General features: G+C 42.5%; 1 protein-coding gene across 1 annotated transcript; it reads right to left on the bottom strand.

Moving 5' to 3' along the window:
* Window positions 1-12,053: 12,053 nt before the first annotated feature.
* On the bottom strand, window positions 12,054-12,431 carry LOC104992239 (60S ribosomal protein L10-like). The gene has a single exon (XM_010845024.1). The coding sequence runs from the start codon at window positions 12,394-12,396 to the stop codon at window positions 12,094-12,096; it is 303 nt and encodes a 100-aa protein (XP_010843326.1). The 5' UTR covers window positions 12,397-12,431; the 3' UTR covers window positions 12,054-12,093.
* Window positions 12,432-13,292: the final 861 nt, after the last annotated feature.

Below are 13,292 nucleotides of genomic sequence, written 5' to 3'. Positions count from 1 at the left end.
ACTCACTGACTCATCATTTAACTGGTTTTCCCAATTTTACTGTCCAGGCCAGGGCGGTGCCCCCATGGCCATCCAGATGCTGGAGGAGCCTCTTTAAGGATGGACTTGGGAACATCCAGGAAGACAAAGTTATAAATGCGGCTTTATCAATATCCATTCCTCAGCTCTGGTGTCCTAGGTCTTCTAACTTAGCCCCACACATCTGCTTTCCCTCAGTTTGTTGCTCCAATCAGGAAACTTTCTTTTCTCGTAGGTTCCATTCCAGCCATACCTGCCCACCCATGATCCCACACATGCAGGAATCCTTCCTTCCTGAGTATGTGTGCACGCTCAGTTGTGTCCGACTCTCTGTAACTCCATGGACTGTAGCCTGCCAGGCTCTTCTGTCCATGGAATTCTCCAGGAAAGAATACTGGAGTGAGTAGCCATTTCCTCCTCTAGGGGATCTTCCCAACCCAGGGATCAAACCTGCGTCTCTTATGTCTCCTGTGTTGGCAGGCAGATGTTTTTACCAACTGTGCCACATGGGAAGCCCTCTGCTTCCTGAGAGCTCATTGAAAACTGATATGAGGGGGGACCAAAATAAACAAAACCCCCCAAATGAAAAACGGATCAAGAACAAACAGAAATCAGGAAATCAGCATCACATGGGTCCACAGATGTAACTATTAAACTTTATCCCAGGTCCGACAGCATCCCTCGAGTGTGTGGTCCAGGACACCGGTTTGAAGCATTCAGAGCCAGCAGAGTGTGACCGTGGAGTGCCCTGTAGTCTGGAGTGTGTAGTTTTAGGGAGGCAAGTGGACTTGGGTGGAAAGCAGGGTGTGGGAGCTGAGGCTGGGGACCCAGGATCTCATTTAAAGCCACCTCTCAGGGACTTCCCGGGCAGTCCAGTGGTTATGACTTTGCCTTTCAGTGCAGAGGGTGTGGGTTCAATACCTGGTTGGGGAGCTAAGATCCCAGGTGCCTCATGGCCAAAGAACCAAAACATAAGAAAGATGATATTGTAACAAATTGTAACATTATTGTAACAAATTCAATAAAGACTGTAAAAATGGTCCATATCAAAACATAACAAAACACCTTTCAGTGTTAAGAGGCGTAAAGGTATAAAGGCAGGCCTCATGATACCCATCAGAGGCAGCATCAAGCGGGAAGAGGGAAAACAATCTCTCTTCGGGTCAACTGTGGGGCACTGCTAAGGTATTAATAAGCCCAGGAGAAAGCACAGAGGACTTGGCAAGTGGCCAGGGCAAGGGAGGGGCATCAAACTAGAGGAGTAGAGGGAGGTCTGTTTAGTGTTTAGCCACTGCTCTGAAAATCTGGGGTGGGCATCCCAGCTGGGGGATAGGGGAGGGCAGGGACTAAGAAATCCAGCAGTCAATGGTCAAGACTCCATGCTTCCAGTGCAAGGGGCACGCGTTTGATCCCTGGTAGGGGAACTAAGATTCCACATGCTGCACAGAACGGCCAAAAAAAGAAAAGGAAAAAGAAAGCCAGAGGACACTGTACCCAGAAGGTGACTCAAGGATCACAATGGCAAGGAAGTGCTTAGGGCAGGAAACCCGGACTCCCTGGAGAATGGCCGTCCTACTGCACAAGAGAGGAGCAATGAGGAGATGACAGGCGGATCTCACCAAGAACAGGATGTCTACCTCCCAGCATGGAGACAGGTGGAGGTGAAAGGATGGTGACGGGAAAGCTAAGCGTGGCAAGAAGGAGCCCCCACCCAGTTCAGGGCTCAGAGAGAATGAACAAAGGCGGCTCCTCCCGAAGAAAATGCGGTCACCACATGACCCAGCAATTCCACTTCTGGAGTGTACACCCAAGAGACCTGAAAACTGGTGTCAAAACAAATATTTATGTACCACTGTTCAGCACTATTCACAACAGACAAAGGTGGAAGCCACTCAAATGTCCCGTCAGGGGATGGTCCCGCACAATGGAGTATGAGTCAGCTACAGAAAGGAACCAGGTACTAATTACATGTCACAGTATGGATGAACCTTGAAACCATGATGCTAAGCGAAAGACGTATGAATCCATTTATACAAAATATACAGAATAGGTAAATCCACAGACAGGAAGCAGATTAGAAGGTGGGAGGGTTGGGGGAAAGAGGAGAGTGTCTGCCTGAGGCATACAGAGTCTCCTTGCAGGGTGATGAAAATGTTTCAGAACCAGGCACAGGTGATGGTTACACAATATGGATGGTGTACTGAATGCCATTGAACTGTACATTTTAAAAGGTCAGTGTTATATGAATTTTACTTCAGTTAAAGAAAGAAAAATGAATGAATGAATAGAGGCAGTAAGGGAGCCCAGGGAACAAGGCTGAGAGAAGACAGAAGAGAAAACAGGAACTAGAGGTGGGCCAGAGACTGAGTTAACACGACTTGCTCTCTGAGTCCACAGCACTCAGCCTTCTCTCGGAGCCAGTCCTTGACAGGGTACCTGGCAAGGCACATCTGTGGGCATAGCTGGGGCTCTTCTTGGTTCTCAAGGACCTAACAAATGCCAACCTTTTCTCCAGGCCTCAAGAAAAGGTATTGGAATACAAGTGAGGGAAAAGGACACAAAAAAGCTTTTATCAATACTTTATAGATACATATGTAAACACTCACTGGAAAAGACCCTGATGCTGGGAAAGATTGAAGGCAGGAGGAGAAGGGGACGACAGAGGATGAGATGGTTGGATGGCATCACCAACTCGATGGACGTGAGTTTGGGCAAGCTCTGGGAGTTGGTGATGGACAGGGAAGCTTGGCGTGCTGCAGTCCATGGGGTCACAAAGAGTCAGACACGACTGAGAGACTGAACTGAACTGAACTGATGCAAACACAAAATATACACTACCAGCAAAGTATGTACGAATGTATACATATTTTTATGATATAAACCATTCATGGGGACTTCCCTGGTGGTCCAGTGGTTAAGATTCTATCCTGCAATGCAGGGGATGCTGGTTCGATCCCTGATGAGGGAATAAGATCCCACAAGCTGCGGAGCAACTAACCCTGCATGCCACAGCTCGAGAGTCTGTGAGCTGCCACAAAGATCCTGAGTGTACCAACTAAGACCTGATGCAATCTAATCAACTAATTAATTAAAATAAATTATTCAAGAGCATTGATATTCTTGTCATTCTTAGTAACCATGAGTCCCCTGCTTCCATCATTTCCTTGGGACACAACTTTAAGAAAAAATTGCTACCCGAAGGCAAGACTTAACCCTGAATGCTCCAACACAGTCAGGACCACCATTAGCCTGAGATCAAAGGGTGGGTCTCAGCCTCTGCTGCTACTCATGGGATCTCGGAGGCAAGGAAAGCCACATTCCTCGGGAAACTGTCCCAAGTTAAACTAATTTTACCTGAATGTGGGCCTCCCTGCCTTAAGCCACCATCCTTCCAATCCTTCAGGGCTGCTGCAGAATGAGGAGGAGGGAGAAGAGACTTCGGAGGACTCACCTTCTGACCCCTAAATTCAGGATCAGGCTTGGGTAAGCACCTAGCCAGCATATTAAAAAGCAGAGACATCACTTTGCCAACAGAAGTCCATATAGTCAAAGCTATGATTTTTCTAATAGGCATATATGGATGTGAGAGTTGGACCATAAAGATGGCTGAAAGCCAAATAATTGATGCTTTTAAACTATGGTGCTGGAGAAGACCCTTAAGAGTCCTTTGGACTGCAAAGAGATCAAATCAGTCAATCCTAAAGGAAATCAAACCTGAATATTCATTGGAAGGACTGATGCTGAAGCTGAAGCTCCAATACTTTGGCCACCTGATGCAAAGAGCTGACTCATTAGAAAACACCCTGATGCTGGGAAAGACTGAAGGCAAAAGGAGAAGTGGGTGGCAGAGGATGAGATGCTTGGATGGCATCACCAACACAACGGACATGAGTTTGAGCAAACTCTGGGAGATAGTGAAGGACAGGGAAGCCTGGCATGCTGCAGTCCATGGGGTCACAGAGTCAGACATGGCTGTGACTGAACAACAGCACCAACAACACGCAGAGTTCAGTTTAATGTAAAGTCCTGGCTGTTTGAGATGCCAGAGCCTGCCTGCAATGTGGACTCTCTGCGGGTGCATTTTGGAGAATGGGCATTAAGACCCTTTTCTAAAGTTGACCTATACCCATGAAGATAAGAATTGCATTAAGAAGACTTTAGGCTAAGTGACCGATGAGAAGCACTGTCAACCTTTCCAGCAAGAACTCCATGGCCACTGGGCCATCAGTCCTTGGAGATGTAGAAAACCCATCACCTACCTCGATGGCTGCTGTTACTTTTATTAATTTTTTAAAACCACCTCTAAATCTTGATGATTTATGTTTAAATGAGATAGAAAACGTACCTGAAGTGATGTTAAAGTTCATAGATAAAGGCAGGAACTACTGAGGAAATTGGTTGAGATACTGACAGTTTTTAAACTCTTGATAAATACAGTGGTGAATTTTGAAAGTGTTCCCTCTAGGATCAAGACAACATTCATTGTATTTCAACACTGAAGGTCTTAGTCACCACAGCAAGGCAAGAAAAATAAATAAAAGGCATAATGACAGGAAAGGAATGAATAAAACTGCATTTATTCTTAACTGAAAGATTATATACTTAGAAAACCTAAAGTAATTGACAAACTATTAGAATTGATGAATTAATGTAGCAGAATCTCAAGATACAGGGTCAATATACAAAAGCCAACTGTATTTTCTATATACTACCAATAAACAGTTGAAAATGAAATTTAAAATACAAAGTTTATGAGAGTATCATAAAGCATTAAATACATTGGAATACATTTAGTGAAAGATGGGCATGAGCTTGACATTGAAAACCACAAACCACGGTTGAGAGAAATTAAAGAAAACCGACAGGGAAATCCCTGGCAGCCAAATGGTTAGGACTTGGCCCTTTCACCGCCAGAACCCAAGTTCAATCCCTGGTCAGGGAACTAAGACTGCAAGTCACGAGGTGCAGCCAAAACAAGAAAAAAAAGAAAGAAAAAAGGGAAAGGAAGAAAAGTGTCATGAGGAAAAGTATCATTAAGGAAAGAGAAAGCCTACATAAGTAGAGAAATACTCCATTTTTGTGAGTTGGAAGGCTCAATATTACTAAGATGTCCATTCTCTCCCAATTTTATTCCATTCACCATCCCAGCAGACATTTTCCAGAACTTAATGAGCTGATTCTAAAAATTTTTGGAAAGCTAAAGGACCACAGATAGCTAGGACTATCATAAAGGAAAAGAAAAAAGTTGGAAGACTTATACTATAAGATTTCAAAACTTACAATAAAGAGGCAGCAATTAAGACAGCGTTATATGGGTATCAAATTTGGATAGTCCGTGGACTTCCCTGGTCATCCAGTGGTCAAGACTTGGGCTTCCACTGAAGGGGGTGTGGCTCAATCTCTGGTCAGGAACTAAGATCCCACAGGCCACATGACACGAAAGGCCAGAAAAAAAATTTTTTTTGGATAGTCCAATAGGAAATCTAGAATAAATATACACACACACACAAATGGTTTTCAATAAGGATTCTAATGCAATTCAATGGGGAAAGGAAAATATGAAAATATTTTAAAACAGAGTTAGAACATACAGATATTTGTATGGAAAAAATTAACCTTAATAAGGCTGAAAGTGAGCAGGAAATGTGTAAAACATGACTGACAAAGGACTCATACCCAGAATATAAAAAGAACTCCTACAAGTCAATGAGAAGACAATTCAATTTAAAAATGACCTAAGATTTAAATACTTCATGAAAGATACAGGAATAACCAACAGGTAATGGCAAAGTCCTCAGCCTCGCTGGTCATTTTAGAAATGCAAAGTAAAACCACAATGAGATACCACTTCATACCCACTTGAATTACTAAAATTAAAAGACTGATATTGCCAAATGTTGCAAGGATGTGGACCAACTGTATTGTTTATAACTTGGTGGTGAGAGTATAAAATGATACAGATACTACAGAGTTTAGCAATTTCTTACAAAAACTAAACATATGCCTACCCTATGATCCAGCAATTCTATTCCTATATACCCAAGAGAAATAAAATTATGTGTCTACACAAAGTCTTATACAAGGAAGTTTATAGTAGTTTTATTTATAAAAGCCCAAAATGGAAAGAACTAAAATTCCCATCAAGAGAAGAGTTGATAAACAAATTGTGGTTTAGCCAAAATTAGAAATGCTACTCATCAACTGAAAAAAAAAAACAAAAACTGATGCATGCAACAACATGGACAAATCTCAAAACATTTCTAGTGAGAATACCAGACACGAGAGTCCTTTACCGTATGACTCCATTCATATCCCAAAAAACCCATCATAAGTTGAAAACATCATAAATCAGAAATGCATTTAATAAAAAAAAAAAAGAAATGCATTTAATATACCTAACTTAACAAATATCACAGCTTAGCCAAGTACATAACACTTATATCAGCCAACAGTTGGGCAAAACCATCTGACACAAAGCCTATTTCATAACAAGTGCTGAATATCTCATGTAATTTATTGGTTACTGTACTGAAAGTGAAAAACACATGGCTGTCTGGGTCCGGAATCGTTTGAGTGTATCAGTGGTTCACCCTGTGATAGCGGGACTGCTGCTGCCAGCATCGCAAGAGTGTAGTGGACCACATATCGCTACCGCTGGAAAAGATCAAAATTCAAAATGCAGAGTACAATCTACTGAATGCCTATTGCGTTTGCACCCATCACGAAGTCAAAAAATTGTCAAACCATCGTAAGCTGGGCAATGTCCAAACGAAGTTCAAGAACAGACAAAATGGATCTACTGGAGAAATTAGAACAGTGGTAGCCTGGACTGAGTGACTTCACTTTCACTTCCATGCATTGGAGAAGGCAATGGCAACCCACTCCAATGTTCTTGCCTGGAGAATCCCAGGGACGGGCGAGCCTGGTGGGCTGCCGTCTATGGGGTTGCACAGAGTCGGACACGACTGAAGAAACTTAGCAGCAGCAGCAGCCTGGGAAGAATTGATTGAAAAGAGGTTTTATTCACTGCTCTAAAACTCCTCTGGGGACTTCCCTGGTGGTCTAGTGGTTAAGAATTCCCCACCAATACAGGGAACACAGGTTCGATCCCTGGTCCACGAAGATTCCACATGCCAGAGAGCAACTGAGACTGTCCTACAACTACTGAAGCTTGTGTGCCTAGAGCCCATGCCTCACAAAAAGAGAAACCAGAGCACCCCAGCTAGAGAGTAGCTCCCACTCTCTGCAACTAGAGAAAAGCCTGTGCAGGAGCAAAGACCCAGCACAGCCAAAAATAAATAAGTAAACTTTTTTTTTAAAAGAGGCAACCAAAGGATAGGTTAAAAAAAAGAAAAAAAGGCTCCTCTCACTCTACTTACTCATACCTCCCTTTGACTAATTCCAGACAATCAGTGATATTTTCAGTCTCCACAATTTCACCTTTTCCAGAATATCAAACATTTGGAATCATTCAGCACATGACCTTTTCAGACTGGCTGCTTTCACTTAATAATTCACATTTAAGGTTCCTCCATGTCATTCCATAGTTTGACAGCTCATTTCTTCCTAGTTCACTGCCTGGATGTACCAGTTTAAACCATTCACCTACTGAAGGACATCTTGCTTGCTTCCACGTTTTGGTAATTATGACTAAAGCTGCTATAAACATCTGTGACGAGGTTTTGGTGTGGACACAGTCCTTTGGGTAAAAATCAAGGAGTATGATTGTTGGAGCAGATGGTAAAAATATATTTTGTTTTATAAGAAACAAACAAACAGTCTTCCAAAGTGCTGTACCATGGTGCCTTCCCCCCAGCGATGACTGAGAGTTTCTGCTCCACAGAATCACCAGCATTTGTCTTCTCAGTGTTCTTTGGCTACTCTTACAGGTGTGTAGTGATACTTCACTGTCATTTTAAAATCCAATTCCCGAATAAAAGATGTTGAACATATTTTTCATTTGCTTACTTGTCATCTGGATATCTTCTTTGATGAGTAACTGTCTGGGTCTTTTGCCCATTTTTTAAAAAATTGAGCTATTCTTCTTCTTATTGTTGATTTTAAGAGGTTTTTTTTTTTTTTTTGTATATTTTGGATAACTGTACACTATCAGATATGTCTTTTGCAAAGGTTTCTCCTAGTCTGCGGCTTGTGTTCCCATTCTATTGACATTGATTTTTGCAGAATAGACGATTTTGATTGCAATGAACTCTGAAAAGTGAAAGTGAAAGTCACTCAGTCGTGTCCAACCCTCTGTGACCCTATGGACTATACAGTCCACAGAATTCTCCAGGCCAGAATACTGGAGTGGGTAGCCATTCCCTTCTCCAGGGTATCTTCCCAACCCAGGGATGGAACCCAGCTCTCCCACATTTCGGGTGGATTCTTTACCAGCTGAGCCACCAGGGAAGCCCTAGAATACTGGAGTGGGCGGCCATTCCGTTCTCCAGCAGATCTTCCCAACCCAGGAATCGAACCAGGGACTCCTGCATTGCAGGCAGATGCTTTACCAGCTGAGGAAGTCTAGTTTATTAATTATTTCTTCCAGGGATTGTGCCTTTGGGGTCACACTGAAAATCACTGTTATATCCAAGGTGAGATTCATCGAGCTTCTTGTTATTAAGTACAATATCAGCTGCATGTATTTTGTCGATGTTCTTTATCAGGCTCACAAAGTTCATCTCTACTGCTGAGACTTTTTATCATGAATAGATGTTGGATTTTGTCAAATGCTTTTTCTGTGTGTATTCATACGATCATGTGATTTTTCTTCTTTAGCCTGTTGATGTGGTGGATAACATTGATTTTTTAAAATTTTATTTGGCTATGTTGATTCTTAATTGCAGCACACAGGATCTTTGCTGGGTCATGTGGGATCTTTCGTTGTGGCTCACGGCCTCAGCTGTTGCGGCTATTTGCAGCTTGCGGGTTCAGCAGCCCCATAATATGTGGGATCTTAGTTTCCCGATCAGGGATTGAACTTGTGTCTCCTGCATTGCAAGTTGGATTCTTAACCCCTGGACCACCAGGGGAATCTCCCATTAATGGGTTTTTGAATACGCAACCAGCTTTGCATATCTAGGATAAATTCCACTTGACTGAAGTGAAGTTGCTCAGTTGTGTCCAACTCTTTGCGACCCCATGGACTGTAACCTACCGGGCTCCTCCATCCATGGGATTTTCCAGGCACGAATACTGGAGTGGGTTGCCATTTCCTTCTCCAGAGGATGTTCCTGACCCAGGGATCAAACCCAGGTCTCCCACAGGGTAGGCAGACACTTTATTGTCTGAGCTACACTTGAACAGGTGTATAATTATTTTCATACATTGTAGATTTGTTTGCTAATATTTCGTTAAAGATTTTTGCACTTGATCATGAGAGATAATGGTCTGCAGTTTCCTTTTCTTATAATCTGCCCCTCTGCCCCATTTTAGTAGTAGGGAAATGCTGGCCTCATAGAATGAATTTCAAGTAAAGTTGACCCTTGAACAATACTAGCTTGAGCTGTGTGGGTCCACTTATACATGGATATTTTTCAGTAGTAAATACTACAGTACCACATGATCTCTGATTGGTTGCATCCATGGATACACAGGAACCACAGACACAAGGGCCAACTGTAAATTATACACCAATTAACCCCTGCATTGTTCAAGGGTCAATTGTGTTCCCTCCACTTCTATCTTCTGAAAGAGACTGTTGACAGAATTGGTATACTTTCTTCATTTAATGTCTAGTTAGAATTCACCAGTAAGCCCATCTGAGTATTGTGCTTTCTGTTTTGGAAGGTTATTAATTATTGACTGAATTCCTTTAATAGATATATACCTATTCAGATTGTCTGTTTCTTCCTAGTTTTAGCAGACTGGATCTCTCAAGGGATTGGTCTAGTTCCCCCATGTTATCAAGTTCGTAAGCAGAGAGTTGTTCAAAATATTCCTTTATTATCCTCTTAATGTCCCATGGAATCTATAGTAATGCCCCCTCTTTCACTTCTGATACTAGTAATTTGTGCCTTCTCTCTGTTTTTCTTAGTGATTTTGCTAGAGGCTTGTCAACTTTATTGACCTTTCAAAAAAACCCAGCAGCTTTTGTTTCTGTTGATTTTCTCTACTGATTTCCTATTTTCAATTTTACTTAAAATTCTGATGTAATTTTAAAAATTTCTTTTCTTGCTTACTTTGGATTTAGTTTGCTCTTCTTTTCTAGTAGCATCTGGTCCCATCACTTCATGGGAAATAGATGGGGAAATAGTGGAAACAGTGTCAGACTTTATTTTTGGGGGCTCCAAAATCACTGCAGATGGTGATTGCAGCCATGAAATTAAAAGATGCTTACTCCTTGGAAGGAAAGTTATGACCAACCTAGATAGCATATTGAAAAGCAAAGACATTACTTTGCCAACAAAGGTCCGTCTAGTCAGGGCTATGGTTTTTCCTGTGTTCATGTATGGATGTGAGAGTTGGACGGTGAAGAAAGCTGAGCGCCGAAGAATTGATGCTTTTGAACTGTGGTGTTGGAGAAGACTCTTGAGAGTCCCTTGGACTGCAAGGAGATCCAGTCAGTCCATCCTAAAGGAGATTGGTCTTCTTTGGAGAGTGTTCATTGGAGAGACTGATGCTGAAGCTGAATCTCCAATACTTTGGCCACCTGATGGGAAGAGCTGACTCATTGGAAAAGACCCTGATGCAGGGAGGGATTGGAGGCAGGAGGAGAAGGGGACGACAGAGGATGAGATGGCTGGATGGCATCACCGACTCAATGGACATGAGTTAGGGTGGACTCCGGTAGTTGGTGATGGACAGGGAGGCCTGGCGTGCTGCGATTCATGGGGTTGCAAAGAGTCAGACACAACTGAGCAACTGAACTGACTGACTGACTAAAGGTGGAAGCTTAGATTATTGATTTTAGATCTTTTTTCTTTTCTAATATGTATGTGTGTGTGTGCTCAGTTGTGTCTGACTTTTTAAGACCCCATGGACTGCAGCCCTCCAGGCTCCTCTTTCCCTTGGATTTCCTAGGCAAGAATACTGGAGTGGGTTGCCAGTTCCTTCTCCAGGGGATCTTCCCAATCCAGGATCAAACCCAAGTCTTATGCACTGGCAGGCAGATTCTTTACCACTGAGCCAACTGGGAAGCCCTTTTTAATATATACATTTCCACAATGCTATAAAATCTCTAAGCACTGCTTTCAATGTATCCCACAAATTATAATAAGCTCTATTTTCACTTTCATTAGTGCAAAATACTTTTGAAATTTCTTCTTTGACTCTTTAGAAGTATGTTGTTTAAAGTATTAAATATTTTAAAGTATTATTTAAAATATTATTTTAAAATATTTTAAAGTATTAAAGTATTTGAGGCTTTCCAGCAATATTTTTGTTATTAATTTCTAGTTTAATTCTGCTGCTGCTGCTGCTACTGCTAAGTCACTTCAGTCATATCCGACTCTGTGCGACCCCACAGACAGCAGCCCACCAGGCTCCCCCATCCCTGGGATTCTCCAGGCAAGAACACTGGAGTGGGTTGCCATTTCCTTCTTCAATGCATGAAAGTGAAAAGTCAAAGTGAAGTCGCTCAGTCATGTCCGACTCTTCTCGACCCCATGGACTGCAGCCCACCAGGCTCCTCCGTCCATGGGATTTTCTAGGCAAGAGTACTGGAGTGGGGTGCCATCGCCTTTTGTGATCCAAAAGCAGACACTGTATGGTTTCTATTTTTTTTTTTTGACAGGAAATAGCATTTATTGGCGGAGAAGGCAATGGCACCCCGCTCCAGTACTCTCACCTGGAAAATCCCATGGATGGAGGAGCCTGGTGGGCTACAGTCCATGGGGTCGCTAAGAGTCAGACACTACTGAGCGACTTCACTTTCACTTTTCACTTTCATGCATTGGAGAAGGAAATGGCAACCCACTCCAGTGTTCTTGCCTGGAGAATCTCAGGGACGGGGGAGCCTGGTGGGCTGCCATCTATGGGGTCGCACAGAGTCAAACATGACTGAAGTGACTTAGCAGCAGCAGCAGCAGGAGCATTTATTGGTGAGCATGATTAAGGAGGGGACAGCACGGATGCTCATGAGTGCAGGGCCCACCATTTGTCCAGGGGACCACGATTAGGGATGTATTTGACCCCACAGCCATCTGGGATGAGTCGCTTTTCTGCCACCATGTTCTCAAATTCATCCGCATTGAACTTGGTAAATCCCCACTTCTTAGAGATGTGGATCTTCTGGTGGCCAGGGAACTTGAACTTGGCCCGGCGGAGGGCTTCAATCACATGTTCCTTGTTCTGCAGCTTGGTGCGGATGGACATTATGACCTGGCCAATGTGGACCCTGGCCACTGTGCCCTGGGGCTTTCCAAAGGCACCGCGCATACCTGTCTGGAGTCTAGATTGGGAAACAGCAGGCCAGTCATGAATGCCCACTAGGAAGAGTTGTCTCCAAGGTCCCTTAGGGCAACTTGTACAGGCAACAGGTTGCGTACACTACCAAGAAGGCTGCTATTTGCAGCCACTGCACACTGGGCCCCCGTGGGGAAAAGAACACAGTCAGGGTTTCTATTCTTTTAAATTTGTTAAAGTGTGCTTTATGACCCAGAAAGTGATTTTGCTAAATGTTCGCTGTAAGGTCAAGGAGAATGTGTAATATGCTCTTGTTAACATTGAGGATTGTTATGTCTTCCTGTTGTATTAATATATAATCCCCCTCTTTATCCCTGATAACTTTGTTTGCTCTGAAATTTCTTCTCTGAAGTTAATACAGCTACTCCTGCTTCCTTTTGAGTATGTTAGCATAGTACATCTTTCTCCATTCTTTTACTTTTAATCTATATATCTTTATATTCAAAGTTGGTTTCCTGTAGTTCGGTCTTGTTTTTGAATCCATGTGACAATCTCCATTTTTTAACTGGTGTATTTAGACCACTGATGTTTAAAACATACATAAGCATTCACAGTCAAATACATTGTTGCTATTATTATTTGGAACAACTTATCTGTGAAGCATAAAAGGTTTTATTTTACTTTACTTTTATGTATTCATTCTCCAATGCTCTTCCTTTATATAGATTTGAGTTTCTCACCTATATAGTTTTCCTTCTGTCCGAAGAACTTTTTAACATTTCTTGCAAGGTAGGTATACTGGCAATAAATTCCTTCAATTTCTGTTTGAGAAAGTATTTCTCTTTCACTCGTGAAGGATAATTTCACAGGGTACAGAATTCTAAGTTGGTGCTTTGTTTTTGTTTTTTCCCTTTAACACTTCAGACACT

This window comes from Bison bison, unplaced genomic scaffold (assembly GCF_000754665.1).
Source record: "Bison bison bison isolate TAMUID 2011002044 unplaced genomic scaffold, Bison_UMD1.0 scf7180017864213, whole genome shotgun sequence".
In the NCBI taxonomy this organism is placed as follows: Eukaryota; Metazoa; Chordata; class Mammalia; order Artiodactyla; family Bovidae; genus Bison; species Bison bison.
Note: the sequence above shows the minus strand (reverse complement) of the source record. Positions and strands in the feature narration are given on the sequence as shown.